The 14,911-nt window shown below is 38.4% G+C and overlaps 1 protein-coding gene across 3 annotated transcripts in view; it reads right to left on the reverse strand.

The window, feature by feature from the left end:
• Nucleotides 1-3,056: 3,056 nt before the first annotated feature.
• The window catches only part of LOC128666427 (small integral membrane protein 4), a 39,882-nt gene continuing 28,027 nt past the window's right edge, over nt 3,057-14,911 (reverse strand). For all 3 annotated transcript variants that reach the window (XR_008403244.1, XR_008403243.1, XM_053721026.1), the window contains exon 3: nt 3,057-3,873. Coding sequence is in view for 1 of the 3 variants with exons in the window: in XM_053721026.1 (XP_053577001.1) it covers nt 3,782-3,873 (92 nt within the window). In the remaining 2 variants the exon portion in view is untranslated. The remainder of the gene's footprint in view (nt 3,874-14,911) is intronic.

The raw sequence follows: 14,911 nt of genomic DNA on the forward strand, positions 1-14,911 counted from the left end.
GACCTCTTCAGCTCCCGCTTGGATGAAGACTTCAGCCCGATCATGGACCTCTTCAGCTCCCGCTTGGATGAAGACTTCAGTCGGATCATGGACATCTTCAGCCCCCCACTTGGGCATGGATCAAGACATCGGAGGAGCTCTTCTGGATCGATCGGTGAACCCGGCGTGGTGAAGATAAGGTAGGAAGATCTTCAGGGGCTTAGTGTTAGGTTTATTTAAGGGGGTTTGAGTTAGATTAGGGGTATGTGGGTGGTGGGTTGTATTGTTGGGGGGGGGGGTATTGTATGGGGGGTTTTTTACAGGCAAAAGAGCTGAATTCTTTGGGGCATGTCCCGCAAAGGGCCCTTTTCAGGGCTGGTAAGGTAAAAGCTTTTCTATTTTAATTTTAGAATAGGGTAGGGCATTTTTTTTATTTTGGGGGTCTGTTATTTTATTAGGGGGCTTAGAGTAGGTGTAATTAGTTTAAAATTGTTGTAATATTTTTCTAATGTTTGTAAATATTTTTTTATTTTTTGTAACAGTTCTTTTTTATTTTTTGTACTTTAGTTAGTTTATTTCATTGTATTTATTTGTAGGTATTGTATTTAATTAATTTATTGATAGTGTAGTGTTAGGTTTAATTGTAGATAATTGTAGGTAGTTTATTTAATTAATTTATTGATAGTGTAGTGTTAGGTTTAATTGTAACTTAGGTTAGGATTTATTTTACAGGTAATTTTGTAATTATTTTAACTAGGTAACTATTAAATAGTTATTAACTAATTAATAGCTATTGTACCTGGTTAAAATAATTACAAAGTTGCCTGTTAAATAAATATTAATCCTAAAATAGCTATAATATAATTATAATTTATATTGTAGCTATATTAGGGTTTATTTTACAGGTAAGTATTTAGCTTTAAATAGGAATAATTTATTTAATAAGAGTTAATTTATTTCGTTAGATAAAAATTATATTTAACTTAGGGGGGTGTTAGGGTTAGAATTAGCTTTAGGGGTTAAAAAAATTATTAGAGTAGCGGTGAGCTCCGGCCGGCAGATTAGGAGTTAATGCTTGAAGTTAGGTGTCGGCGATGTTAGGGAGGGCAGATTAGGGGTTAATACTATTTATTATAGGGTTATTGAGGTGGGAGTGAGGCGGATTAGGTGGTTAATAACTTTATTATAGTAGCGGTGCAGTCCGGTCGGCAGATTAGGGGTTAATAAGTGTAGGTAGGTGGCGGCGACGTTGGGGGGGCAGATTAGGGGTTAATAAATATAATATAGGGGTCGGCGATGTTAGGGGCAGCAGATTAGGGGTACATAGGGATAATGTAGGTTGCGGCGGTGTACGGAGCGGCAGATTAGGGGTTAAAAATTTTTATTAGAGTGGCGGCGGTGTGGGGGGGCCTCGGTTTAGGGGTACATAGGTAGTTTATGGGTGTTAGTGTACTTTAGAGCACAGTAGTTAAGAGCTTTATAAACCGGCGTTAGCCCAGAAAGCTCTTAACTACTGACTTTTTTCTGCGGCTGGAGTTTTGTCGTTAGATTTCTAACGCTCACTTCAGCCAAGACTCAAAATACCGGCGTTAGAAAGATCCCATTGAAAAGATAGGATACACAAATGGCGTAGGGGAATCTGCGGTATGGAAAAGTTGCGGCTGCAAAGTGAGCGTTAGACCCTTTCCTGACTGACTCTAAATACCAGAGGGCGGTAAAAACCAGCGTTAGGAGCCTCTAACGCTGGTTTTGACAGCTACCGCCAAACTCTAAATCTAGGCCTTAAGTTTGAGACATGTCTAAAGTAAAGGCTGAAAATACTCAAAATTGATCAAATAAATATTATGGTATTGAAACAAAAACAGTTAAGTTCTAGTTTATATATAAAATTTATAACGTAGTGTAACTTTTCTGGGAGAAAACTATTTACAAAGTTATATGTAATGTTATATTATATGTAATGTGGATATTGTACCACCGGTGGACAATAGAGGCTAAATAATGCATTAAAATGAAGAGATCCAGATGACCAAGTGGAGAGCTTAATATCTCTTTCGCACAGTTCCCATAGACCACAATGTAAACTTTTCAGTGTTTTTATTTTTTTTCTAACACCCCACTCCTGCCAAATATACCCCCAAAATACTGCCTAGTGCAGTTATTTTATTAAAAAATAAAAATGCTACAATTTTTTTAAATAAAATACACTATACTGTATTTTGGGGGCATTTGGGGCACATTAATAAAACTATCCAGAGATCTGCGGTAGCAATAACCAGCCACTTGTAATGGCTGGTTATTTATTGCACGCCTGCAAAAGGGGCAAACGTGCCCGTTTGCGATGCACGATAAATTAGCGCTCCACTTGTAATCTAGCCCTAAGTGTATTAAAATACTAATCCTAATTGAAACTTTGTTATATTTAACAGGAGCCGTTAGTGAAGAGGAGGTACCTGTGATGTAAGATGGAAGGCAGGAAGACAGCAGTGACACAGCTGAAAACTGCCCCTAAGATGGCTTCGGCTTCACATTACCGCATTGCAGCCGAGAAGATGAAGGAATTATTTATGCTACAAAACAAGTTTGCAGCAAAGGGAGAAGGTAGTGAGTAAGGTGTGAAGGAGAAAGGGGAATTTGAAATATAGAAAACGGAGGAATCGGAAAGGAAAAAAGGGGATTAAAAGAAAGTTGTTTTTTAAATTCTGAAAAAGAAATAGATATAAAATTTGGGAAATGAAAATGAGTAAAATGAATAATATAGAGAAATAACAATTTGAAAAAAAAAACAAGCAATAAATGTAATAATTAGCAATTTATGTGTGTAAATGTAGAGAGCATTTATCTGTTCACTGAGTAGCAAAAGAAAGAGAAGGTTGGGGTGACTCAGTGGACAGTATATGGTCATTATGGCTATTCTGATTGGTCATTGTTTTCAGTTTGTTCAAATGTAGCTCTTTCCTTGGCTAAATGTCTGATTTGTTTTATCTTATTCTGTAATATTCTCACTAAGTTTAATGGCTTCAAAGTAATGCATTGAGTAGTAAAAGAAAGATGAAGGAAAAATATGAAGTCTCTGGTCTTGTAATAAAATTGTGTAGAAATCGGTTACTGACCGATCTCTCACAAAAAAGGTGGTTTTATTCAGCACAAAAACATCTATCTTTGACATAATCAAAGCACCAGAATACATTTTGAAACATCCTCTTTTAGATGGAACAAACATTTTTGAGTATCAAATCCCTTTTAAGGAGGATTTCTGTTGTATGCTTTTGAACAATGTATTCTTTGTAAATAAATTACTTATAGTTGAACCCTTTAAATCAGCTTAAAACTGCCTGAAAACACAATTACAGTTATCTACAATCTTGGTCTGTAGATTTTTTTTAAAAGTTGGAGGTGCAGTGCCCTCTAGTGGTAGAATAACAATGTTGTAGCTTAGATTGCATCATTGGTATTGGTAGCTGTTAGCAAGGCAACTTCCACATTGTTATGCACCTTATACATTCATCATCTGTCAAAATTTATGCATGGAATTTTGAAATAATTCAGCTTTATATCTCACGTTCTAAACACTGTAAATAAATATTAGATGTTTAAATGCATCATTGTTATTAGTATTTCTACATAAAAAAAAATTATGAAAATTTTTTTCATTTTGTCAGTTGATTTTCATATTAAAGATCAAAGATATTGTGCAGCACTGCAGGCTTAAAACAGCAAGTCCGTTTACCAAAAAGTAATATTTCTTTTCATTGGAAGCTGCAAAACCAAAAAGCCACTAAATGTGTTTTTTTTTAATTCATTAATTTCCTCCTTGTTGGGTCGTTTTGATCATTTCCTCTTCCAGTTTTTGTTCATATTGTCTTTCTGATTGCCGCCTTCTGTACACATCATCTGATTTAAAAAAAAAAAAAAAAATGTTTTCATAAGTCTAAAATAAAAAATGCCTTACAACCGAGGTCTATAATTTTATATATATAAAAAAGAGAAAAACAAAGTGTACTGTATCCCCTTTAATGTTCCCATTTTACAAGTTAGAGTGCATTAAATATTTGTAAATATTAAATATAACTATTTTTATAAATAGCTTATTTATCTTAATTTGGTTATTTGAAACAGCTGCTTTTGCCTGTTGAAACCACCAACTATACATAAGTGAGTCTGCAAACATAAATTGGCAAGATAAATCACACCTACACTCGTTTGTTCAGGGTGATTGACATGCCCTGCTCTCATGCAATTGGATGAATGTGTCCATCTGCAATCTTGATGCATTTTTCTCACAGTGTAACTTAATAATAACACAACATGCTGAGTCTAGGGGACTAAGATACTAGACGCCATTATCCGATTGGTTGTGCATCCAGTGACCTCACAGAGACACGGACCAATCAGATCATGCAATAATTGCAGAGGAAAGATAAGCTCCAGAGAGTTCTGTTCTAATCCCAGCTTTGGGTGCCACAACCACCTCTGGGAACCTAACCATGTGTCCCACTCCCCACAATGTGCTTTTAAAGGTTCTCAGACAGACCGGACTGTTATCTGACGGATATTTGTCTGTCAGATTATTATCCGTCGCATATGCATTCTGTCCGAGAACCTTTAAAAGCACATTCTGGGTGGTGGGACCCATCGTTAGGTTACCAGAGCAGTTGCGGCATTTGAGGCTGTGATTAGAACAGAACTCTCTGGAGTGTATCTGCTGTGGTGACATTTTATCACTGGAATATTCACTTAGCTGTTATTGGGATCCCTTCCCCCAGGTACACCTTTCTCTCTGAACTATAGACACTCCCATTGGTCTTTTTGAGTGGCATTTGATAAGCCACTCCCTTTTGAATTGGGTTATAAAATACTGTAACACCAGAGCCTCTGCCTCTCTTTTGTATCCTGGGCATGCTGTAAAGATGGATGATGTTGGACACAGAGAATCTGGCTAAGTATTTCTGGGATAATATTCTGTGTAGCACAATTGGGGTTAGTTTAGAAAAGTTGCCCTGTATCTTAAAATGTGGACTGTATCTGTAAAATAGATTGATATATATATATATCTGTAAATATTTATATTATTATTAACATATATTGATTCCAAAATAAACTGTTTGACAAATAATGGAGGACCCTCATAGAGTTTATTTCACAATTTATCTGTGTTGGTTTTAGTGGTACCACCATAGAGATTTAGTATATTATATTTAGTAGAAAGTAGAGATATTTTAAATTAATAGATAACCACATTTTGGCGGCCATGAAGTTGTAGACGAATCCATATGCCATTTAGTTTTGCAGGAATCAAATGAATGTTGATTTATTTTAAATTTAACTGCAGTAAATGTAGATTTGATGTTTTATAGCAAAGTTTTGTATGTAGTACTTTATTTAAAAAAGCGCAAATAGGGGTTGGTTTCAAAGGCCTGTTGTATGTTTTCAAGAAAAGCATGGCTTTAAAAAAAAACCCTGTATTTCTGGTCTGTATAAATTTGCATTTGCATAGGGGAAGGCCTGTTTTGTAGCCTGCTAATTCTTAAATAACCCCCACAGTGTCTCTGTGTTGAAAAGAGATTTTTTTTTTTTTTTTTAAAAAGCATGTGATAAGAGGCAACCCTAAAAGGCTTAGAAATCAGCATATGAGCCTACCTATGTTTGGCTTCAACTTAGAATACCAAGAGAAAAAAGCAAGTTTGATGATGGAAGTAAATTGTGAAGTTGATTATACTAGACTGTCCCTTTAACTCTTGTATTTTTCTTGTTTTTGGAAACTGGATACTTTTATTGTTGAGCCAGTTTTCTATCAGTTTTCTAATGAATTAGATTGTGTTGTGTTGGTCCCATCTAAATGTTTTTTACAAACAAAAGCTTTACAGTACTATGTAATAGCTGCCAACAGTAAGGTTTTTTATTTATTTCTTTTTACAAAGGATTCATTTCTGTGAATGTGTTACACCCAGAGCTGTAGCTTGCCCTATACATAAATTTAATTCTGAATTGTATGGGAAATTGTGTAGAATTTAAAGTTAAGAAATTACAGTTTAATTAAGCTTTGTTTTGGGTAACAAAGTTAAAAATTTGCATTTCCTGTGTTTGGAGCAGAACCTGGAACCAAAACTACAGTTGAAATTAGCATTTAGAAGTTCTATAGAATCTTCCTGTACTTAAAATATTTTTATAATTTTTCCTCAATTTGGGAAAATATCAGTAAAAAGGATTCCTTGCTTTGCTTTGTTCATTTATTTTATTTAGGTTAGTATTATTGATGGTTCACACCTTTTAAAAGAGAACAATATTTAATTTTTTAATTTTGTTCTGCTTAATTTCTGTTTAGTTTCATTGCCCTATAGAGATTATAATTCCTTGCATTTCGGGCAGTTAAAATAGTCTGGCAAACTATGCTGTGAGAGACACACAATAGTCTGTTCCCCAGATTTAAAATAAAGAATAATCAGCAGTGGTTAGAAAAACTAAATTTAACTATATTACCACCTCTGCTGGAATGCTGACCTGCTTATAACAGATCTAATTACTACCCTTCTACATGGCTTAACTGATATGTCCTTTGTTGTGTAAAATTAGCATCTCAATGGTATCTTGTGCATCCTGTGTTAACATTTAAAAAAAAAAAAAAAAAAAAAAAAAACTACTATGCTGTGAGAGACGCACTATTCTAGTATATAATATATATAGAATTTTTTTTTTTATTATTATTTTAGTTCTAACGGCTATCTGTTAAAAATGTCTGGAAAAAACTATATTTCACAGGAAATCTGTGATTACTTTAACAATTACATTCATAAATATAATGGTCCATTCCTCATCCCAGAAGCTAAAAACAACAAGTGTGAAAGTGTTTTAGATATACTAACACAGGTATTAACTCTTAAAAAGATGAATAATAATAAAAGAAAATGTATGATAGCGCAGGCAGTGATTTCAACTATTAAGAGATTAACGGACATTATTGGAGAACTTACAGAGCAAAATAAAGACCTTAAATTAAAGTTAGATAACACACAGACTGACAGAGATTGTATTAAGCTTTCTGCTTTAACTAACACCATACAGATCAGTAAATTACAACGAAAATTAAAATTAACAGAACACATCAGTAACGAATACTCAAACAAAATTACTGAGTTACAGATGAAAATTGAACAAAAAGAAAAAATAATTAGTGATATTTCTGGGAACAATGCAGATAGTGATAACTTACTGCCACAAAGGAAAGAGCCAAAACAATTAGTAAAACAAGATAAAATGCAAATGGGCCCCACTAAAAACCCAAGTTCTGTTCCAATTGCCCCTGTCATAATTTCTGAGAATTTTAACAACCTGAAAGTTCCTACAGGTTTTTCAAATCAGACTAGGCCAATGACTGTAGCAGATAAAGACATTTTTAAGAAATGGTGGGGCACAATCCCCACAAACAGCTTTAATAACTTTTCACATTGGTTTCACAAGGGAACTGAAAAAGCCATAAAATTAGGTATGAGCATGCCGGAATGGACCGAATTGCTTCAAGATGCCATGGGCCCCTATGCCAACAGGTTATTAGGATTTAATTCAAGTATATGTGATCAGGCTGGCAGGATAGCTAAAACCTTTTTCAATTTTACTAGTCTAGAGAAAGAGATTAGTGAAATTACCATGAGACCACTAGATGGGCCATTTGAAGTAGCAAAAAGATTTTTATTTTGGTGTGTGCTGCGCCAGCCACAGACCCAAATGGTCTGGGGGTCACCAGCTCACATACAGAGGGTACTTGAAGCTCTCCCCAGAAAATGTCAGGAGTTTGTAAAGCTGTATGATCCAAACTCCACAAACCTATATATGGTGCTCACTAGAGCTGAGAAGTGGTGGAATTATCACCCATACACCATTAAGGCAAATTCTGCAGTGAAGCAGTCAATGGAGAATAATCTGAATATTCACAGGCAGGAATCAGAGAGGGGTAATAGAAGGAATGTTTGTGGATATCAGAATAGTAGAGCATCAAATACAGGAAACTGGAGAGACAGGAATTTAAATGGCGATATTAACAGAGGAGAAAATTGGAGGCTGAGGTCAAATGAGATAAACAATAAGGCCAACTTAAGTTATTGGGAACTCAAACAAAAAAAACAGGAGAATGAGAGATCAAATTGGGTTCCTAAAGAAGCAACTGACAGAGCTGGAGGGCTCAAATTAAATAATTAATTTTTTGTTTTTATAAGCATATTTGTATCTTGTAATGTGTACTTTAGTTTTAAGTTCAATTAATAATTTTAAGTGTTTTTCATTATTAAGTTTTAAATGCCAATATTAAGAATGTATAGTTAATTGATGCATTCTCTTTCTAAAAAAAACAATAACAGATACCTCCATTGTGATTAGTTTTGGGAGGCCACATGCAATACCATTTCTATGTAAACTGTCTGAAGTCTTATCTTGCAGGAAGAAAACCAATGAAGATAGAAGGCTTCTCACCTTTCCTTCCAGTTTTTCCCCAATAACACATATTATAGATTGTTGTTTTTCAGGTGTCTTCAGGACTGATCTTACCATGAAGCTATGATGGTGGCGTTGGACAAATTAAATAAGTATAATGTATCACAATGGAGATGTAAAATGGTGCATTAGGCCCAAATATATATGCTATATATATATATAGCATAAAGGGGTAAATAATCATATAAATCAAGCAACATAAGTTAAGTAAGGGTGCGAGTGGGATGATGCAATAACAGAGGCACTTTCCAACTTGAAGTTAATAACTGTGAATGTGGTTTCTACTGCAGATGGAGTGTTGTAGTGTGAAGTAAATATATGCCTGGTTTTAATCTTTTTTTCATTCCTTTGAGGGTCTTGGAAAAAAACAAAATGGTTCAAAGAGAGAGATTTGGTAAAGCAAAAGCAAGGACCAGATGCCAAAAGCAAGGACCAGATGCCAAAAGATGACAACAAAGAACTTCAGTTAACCATTATAACTTTTGTTTTACAGGCACAATTCACACTTTCTTAAAAAAGATTTTACTACACGCATACCCATCTAGTGTACCCACACTCACACACTCATACATGAACTTTTCCCAATATTTAAGACCATTGTATAAATGTTGCTAATGGGGTTTAGCATAGGATTTTGTGTTTCTATGTATAATTTTAAATTAATTTTTCTAATGAATTGTATAAAGTTAAATTAGGAATTGACAGTCCTAGGAAAGTACAGAAGAGCTCATATCGCCGAGGGAATTATTCCGAAGGGATGGTGGGAGAATTTCTCCTGTAAGGTTTTCGCTCCCACTGTGTTCTTCTGTACTAGTGGGGATAACTAGAAAACGGGGCAACATAGGAGAAGAAAAAGTGAGGGAATGTGGTGACATTTTATCACTGGAATATTCACTTAGCTGTTATTGGGATCCCTTCCCCCAGGTACACCTTTCTCTCTGAACTATAGACACTCCCATTGGTCTTTTTGAGTGGCATTTGATAAGCCACTCCCTTTTGAATTGGGTTATAAAATACTGTAACACCAGAGCCTCTGCCTCTCTTTTGTATCCTGGGCATGCTGTAAAGATGGATGATGTTGGACACAGAGAATCTGGCTAAGTATTTCTGGGATAATATTCTGTGTAGCACAATTGGGGTTAGTTTAGAAAAGTTGCCCTGTATCTTAAAATGTGGACTGTATCTGTAAAATAGATTGATATATATATATCTGTAAATATTTATATTATTATTAACATATATTGATTCCTAAATAAACTGTTTGACAAATAATGGAGGACCCTCATAGAGTTTATTTCACAATTTATCTGTGTTGGTTTTAGTGGTACCACCATAGAGATTTAGTATATTATATTTAGTAGAAAGTAGATATATTTTAAATTAATAGATAACCACATCTGCCCTCGGCCGTTATTGCATAATCTGATTGGTCCGTGTCTCTGTGAGGTCACAGGATGCACAATCAATCGAATAATGGATTCAATTTGTCTCTAGCGCCTTAGGACTTAGATGGTGTAATCCATCAAGCTGCCATTTCCTGGTCAGGAGCTGCAATGAGTTGTGAGGTGCAGGACTTGATCTATGTGTAACACACATAATAACCAAGGGACACTAATGCAAAAAGCTACATGGACTGATTAATTACAGCAGGTAGACAGTGATTTCTGAACTGTAGCCACTATTGTCAATGTGTTTTCCCAGTTATCACAAAACTTAAAATACTTCTTACGTTAATACCTCTGAAGCACAATATCATTAACTCCTTAAAAACATAATTTATGCTTACCTGATATATTTATTTCTCTTGTAGTGTATCCAGTCCACGGATCATCCATTACTTGTGAGATATTCTCCTTCCCAACAGGAAGTTGCAAGAGGATCACCCACAGCAGAGCTGCTATATAGCTCCTCCCCTCACTGCCATATCCAGTCACTCAACCGAAACAAGACGAGAAAGGAGAAACCATAGGGTGCAGTGGTGACTGTAGTTTAATTAAAATTTAGACCTGCCTTAAAAGGACAGGGCAGGCCATGGACTGGATACACTACAAGAGAAATAAATTTATCAGGTAAGCATAAATTATGTTTTCTCTTGTTAAGTGTATCCAGTCCACGGATCATCCATTACTTGTGGGATACCAATACCAAAGCTAAAGTACACGGATGATGGGAGGGACAAGGCAGGAACCACTGCCTGTAGAACCTTTCTCCCAAAAACAGCCTCCGAAGAAGTAAAAGTGTCAAATTTGTAAAATTTTGAAAAGGTGTGAAGTGAAGACCAAGTCGCAGCCTTGCAAATCTGTTCAACAGAGGCCTAATTTTTAAAGGCCCAGGTGGAAGCCACAGCTCTAGTAGAATGAGCTGTAATCCTTTCAGGGGGCTGCTGTCCAGCAGTCTCATAGGCTAAGCGTATTATGCTCCAAAGCCAAAAGGAGAGAGAGGTTGCCGAAGTTTTTTGACCTCTCCTCTGTCCAGAGTAAACGACAAACAGGGCAGATGTTTGACGAAAATCTTTAGTAGCCTGTAAGTAAAACTTCAAGGCACAGACTACGTCCAGATTATGCAAAAGACGTCCCTTCTTTGAAGAAGGATTAGGACACAATGATGGAACAACAATCTCTTGATTGATATTCCTGTTAGAAACCACCTTAGGTAAAAACCCAGGTTCGGTACGCAGAATTACCTTGTCTGAATGAAAAATCAGATAAGGAGAATCACAATGTAAGGCAGATAACTCAGAGACTCTTTGAGCCGAGGAAATAGCCATCAAAAACAGAACTTTCCAAGATAAAAGTTTAATATCAATGGAATGAAGGGGTTCAAACGGAACTCCCTGAAGAACTTTAAGAACTTAGTTTAAGCACCACGGGGGAGCAACAGTTTTAAACACAGGCTTAATCCTAACCAAAGCCTGACAAAATGCCTGGACGTCTGGAACTTCTGCCAGACGCTTGTGCAAAAGAATAGACAGAGCAGAGATCTGTCCTTTTAAAGAACTAGCTGATAAGCCTTTGTCCAAACCCTCTTGGAGAAAGGACAATATCCTAGGAATCCTAACCTTACTCCATGAGTAACTCTTGGATTCACACCAATAAAGATATTTACGCCATATCTTATGGTAGATTTTCCTGGTGACAGGCTTCCGAGCCTGTATTAAGGTATCAATGACTGACTCGGAGAAGCCATGCCTTGATAGAATCAAGCGTTCAATCTCCATGCAGTCAGTCTCAGAGAAAGTAGATTTGGATGATTGAAAGGACCTTGTATTAGAAGGTCCTGCCTCAGAGGCAGAGTCCATGGTGGAAGAGATGACATGTCCACTAGGTCTGCATACCAGGTCCTGCGTGGCCACGCAGGCGCTATCAGAATCACTGATGCTCTCTCCTGTTTGATTTTGGCAATCAGTCGAGGGAGCAGAGGAAACGGTGGAAACACATAGGCCACGTTGAAGAACCAAGGAGCTGCTAGAGCATCTATCAGCGTTGCTCCCGGGTCCCTGGACCTGGATCCGTAACAAGGAAGCTTGGCGTTCTGGCGAGACGCCATGAGATCCAGTTCTGGTTTGCCCCAACGATGGACCAGTTGAGCAAACACCTCCGGATGGAGTTCCCACTCCCCCGGATGAAAAGTCTGACGACTTAGAAAATCCGCCTCCCAGTTCTCTACGCCTGGGATGTGGATCGCTGACAGGTGGCAAGAGTGAGACTCTGCCCAGCGAATTATCTTTGAGACTTCTAACATCGCTAGGAAACTCCTGGTTCCCCCTTGATGGTTGATGTAAGCCACAGTCGTGATTGTTGTCCGACTGAAATCTGATGAACCTCAGTGTTGCTAACTGAGGCCAAGCTAGAAGAGAATTGAATATTGCTCTTAACTCCAGAATATTTATTGGGAGGAATTTCTCCTCCTGAGTCCACGATCCCTGAGCCTTCAGGGAGTTCCAGACTGCGCCCCAACCTAGAAGGCTGGCATCTGTTACAATCGTCCAATCTGGCCTGCGAAAGGTCATACCCTTGGACAGATGGACCAGAGAAGAGAATCTCTGGTCTCTTGATCCAGATTTAGTAGAGGGGACAAATCTGAGTAATCCCCATTCCACTGACTTAGCATGCATAATTGCAGCGGTCTGAGATGCAGGCGCGCAAATGGCACTATGTCCATTGCCGCTACCATTAAGCCGATTACTTCCATGCACTGAGCCACTGACGGGCGTGGAATGGAATGAAGGACACGGCAAGCATTTAGAAGTTTTGATAACCTGGACTCCGTCAGGTAAATTTTAATCTCTACAGAATCTATAAGAGTCCCTAGGAAGGAGACTCTTGTGAGTGGTGATAGAGAACTCTTTTCCACGTTCACTTTCCACCCATGCGACCTCAGAAATGCCAGAACTATCTCTGTATGAGACTTGGCAATTTTAAAGCTTGACGCCTGTATCAGGATGTCGTCTAGATACGGAGCCACCGCTATGCCTCGCGGTCTTAGAACCGCCAGCAGTGAGCCCAGAACCTTTGTAAAAATTCTCGGGGCAGTGGCCAACCCGAAGGGAAGAGCTACAAATTGGTAATGCCTGTCTAGAAAGGAAAACCTTAGGAACCGATGATGATCTTTGTGAATCGGTATGTGAAGGTAGGCATCCTTTAAGTCCACTGTGGTCATGTACTGACCCTCTTGGATCATGGGTAGGATGGTCCGAATAGTTTCCATTTTGAATGATGGAACTCTGAGGAATTTGTTTAAGATCTTTAGATCCAAGATTGGTCTGAAGGTTCCCTCTTTCTTGGGAACCACAAACAGATTTGAATAAAATCCCTGGCCTTGTTCAGTCCGCGGAACTGGATGGATCACTCCCATTACTAGGAGGTCTTGCACAAAGCTTAGGAATGCCTCTTTCTTTATCTGGTTTGATGATAACCTTGAAAGATGAAATCTCCCTTGTGGAGGAGAAGCTTTGAAGTCCAGAAGATATCCCTGAGATATGATCTCCAACGCCCAGGGATCCTGAACATCTCTTGCCCACGCCTGGGCGAAGAGAGAAAGTCTGCCCCCCCACTAGATCAGTTTCCGGATAGGGGGCCGTTCCTTCATGCTGTCTTGGGGGCAGCAGCAGGCTTCCTGGCCTGCTTGCCCTTGTTCCAGGACTGGTTAGGTTTCCAGGCCTGTCTGGAATGAGCAACAGTTCCCTCTTGTTTTGAAGCGGAGGAAGTTGATGCTGCTCCTGCCTTGAAATTTCGAAAGGCACGAAAATTAGACTGTTTGGCCTTTGATTTGGCCTGTCCTGAGGAAGGGTATGACCCTTGCCTCCAGTAATGTCAGCAATAATTTCCTTCAAGCCAGGCCCGAATAAGGTCTGCCCCTTGAAAGGAATGTTTAGTAATTTAGACTTTGAAGTCACGTCAGCTGACCAGGATTTAAGCCATAGCGCCCTACGTGCCTGGATGGCGAATCCGGAATTCTTAGCCGTTAGTTTAGTCAAATGAACAATGGCATCAGAAACAAATGAGTTAGCTAGCTTAAGCGTTCTAAGCATGTCAATAATTTCATTCAATGGAGCTGTCTGGATGGCCTCTTCCAGGGCCTCAAACCAGAATGCCGCCGCAGCAGTGACAGGCGCAATGCATGCAAGGGGCTGTAAAATAAAACCTTGTTGAATAAACATTTTCTTAAGGTAGCCCTCCAATTTTTTATCCATTGGATCTGAAAAAGCACAACTGTCCTCAACCGGGATAGTGGTACGCTTTGCTAAAGTAGAAACTGCTCCCTCCACCTTAGGGACCGTCTGCCATAAGTCCCGTGTAGTGGCGTCTATTGGAAACATTTTTCTAAATATAGGAGGTGGGGAAAAGGGCACACCGGGTCTATCCCACTCCTTGCTAATAATTTATGTAAGCCTTTTAGGTATAGGAAAAAAGTCAGTACACACCCATAGTATCTATCCAGCCTACACAATTTCTCTGGAATTGCAACTGTGTTACAGTCATTCAGAGCAGCTAATACCTCCCCAAGCAATACACGGAGGTTCTCAAGCTTAAATTTAAAATTAGAAATCTCTAAATCAGGTTTCCCCGAGTCAGAGATGTCACCCACAGACTGAAGCTCTCCATCCTCATGTTCTGCATACTGTGACGCAGTATCAGACATGGCTCTAACAGCATTTGCGCGCTCTGTATCTCTCCTAACCCCAGAGCTATCGCGCTTGCCTCTTAATTCAGGCAATCTAGATAATACCTCTGACAGGATATTATTCATGATTGCAGCCATGTCCTGCAAGGTAATCGCTATGGGCGTCCCTGATGTAATTGGCGCCATATTAGCGTGCGTCCCCTGAGCGGGAGGCGAAGGGTCTGACACGTGGGGAGAGTTAGTCGGCATAACTTCCCCCTCGACAGAACCCTCTGGTGATAATTCTTTTATAGATAAAGACTGATCTTTACTGTTTAAGGTGAAA

This window comes from Bombina bombina, chromosome 7 (assembly GCF_027579735.1).
Source record: "Bombina bombina isolate aBomBom1 chromosome 7, aBomBom1.pri, whole genome shotgun sequence".
Taxonomy (NCBI): Eukaryota; Metazoa; Chordata; class Amphibia; order Anura; family Bombinatoridae; genus Bombina; species Bombina bombina.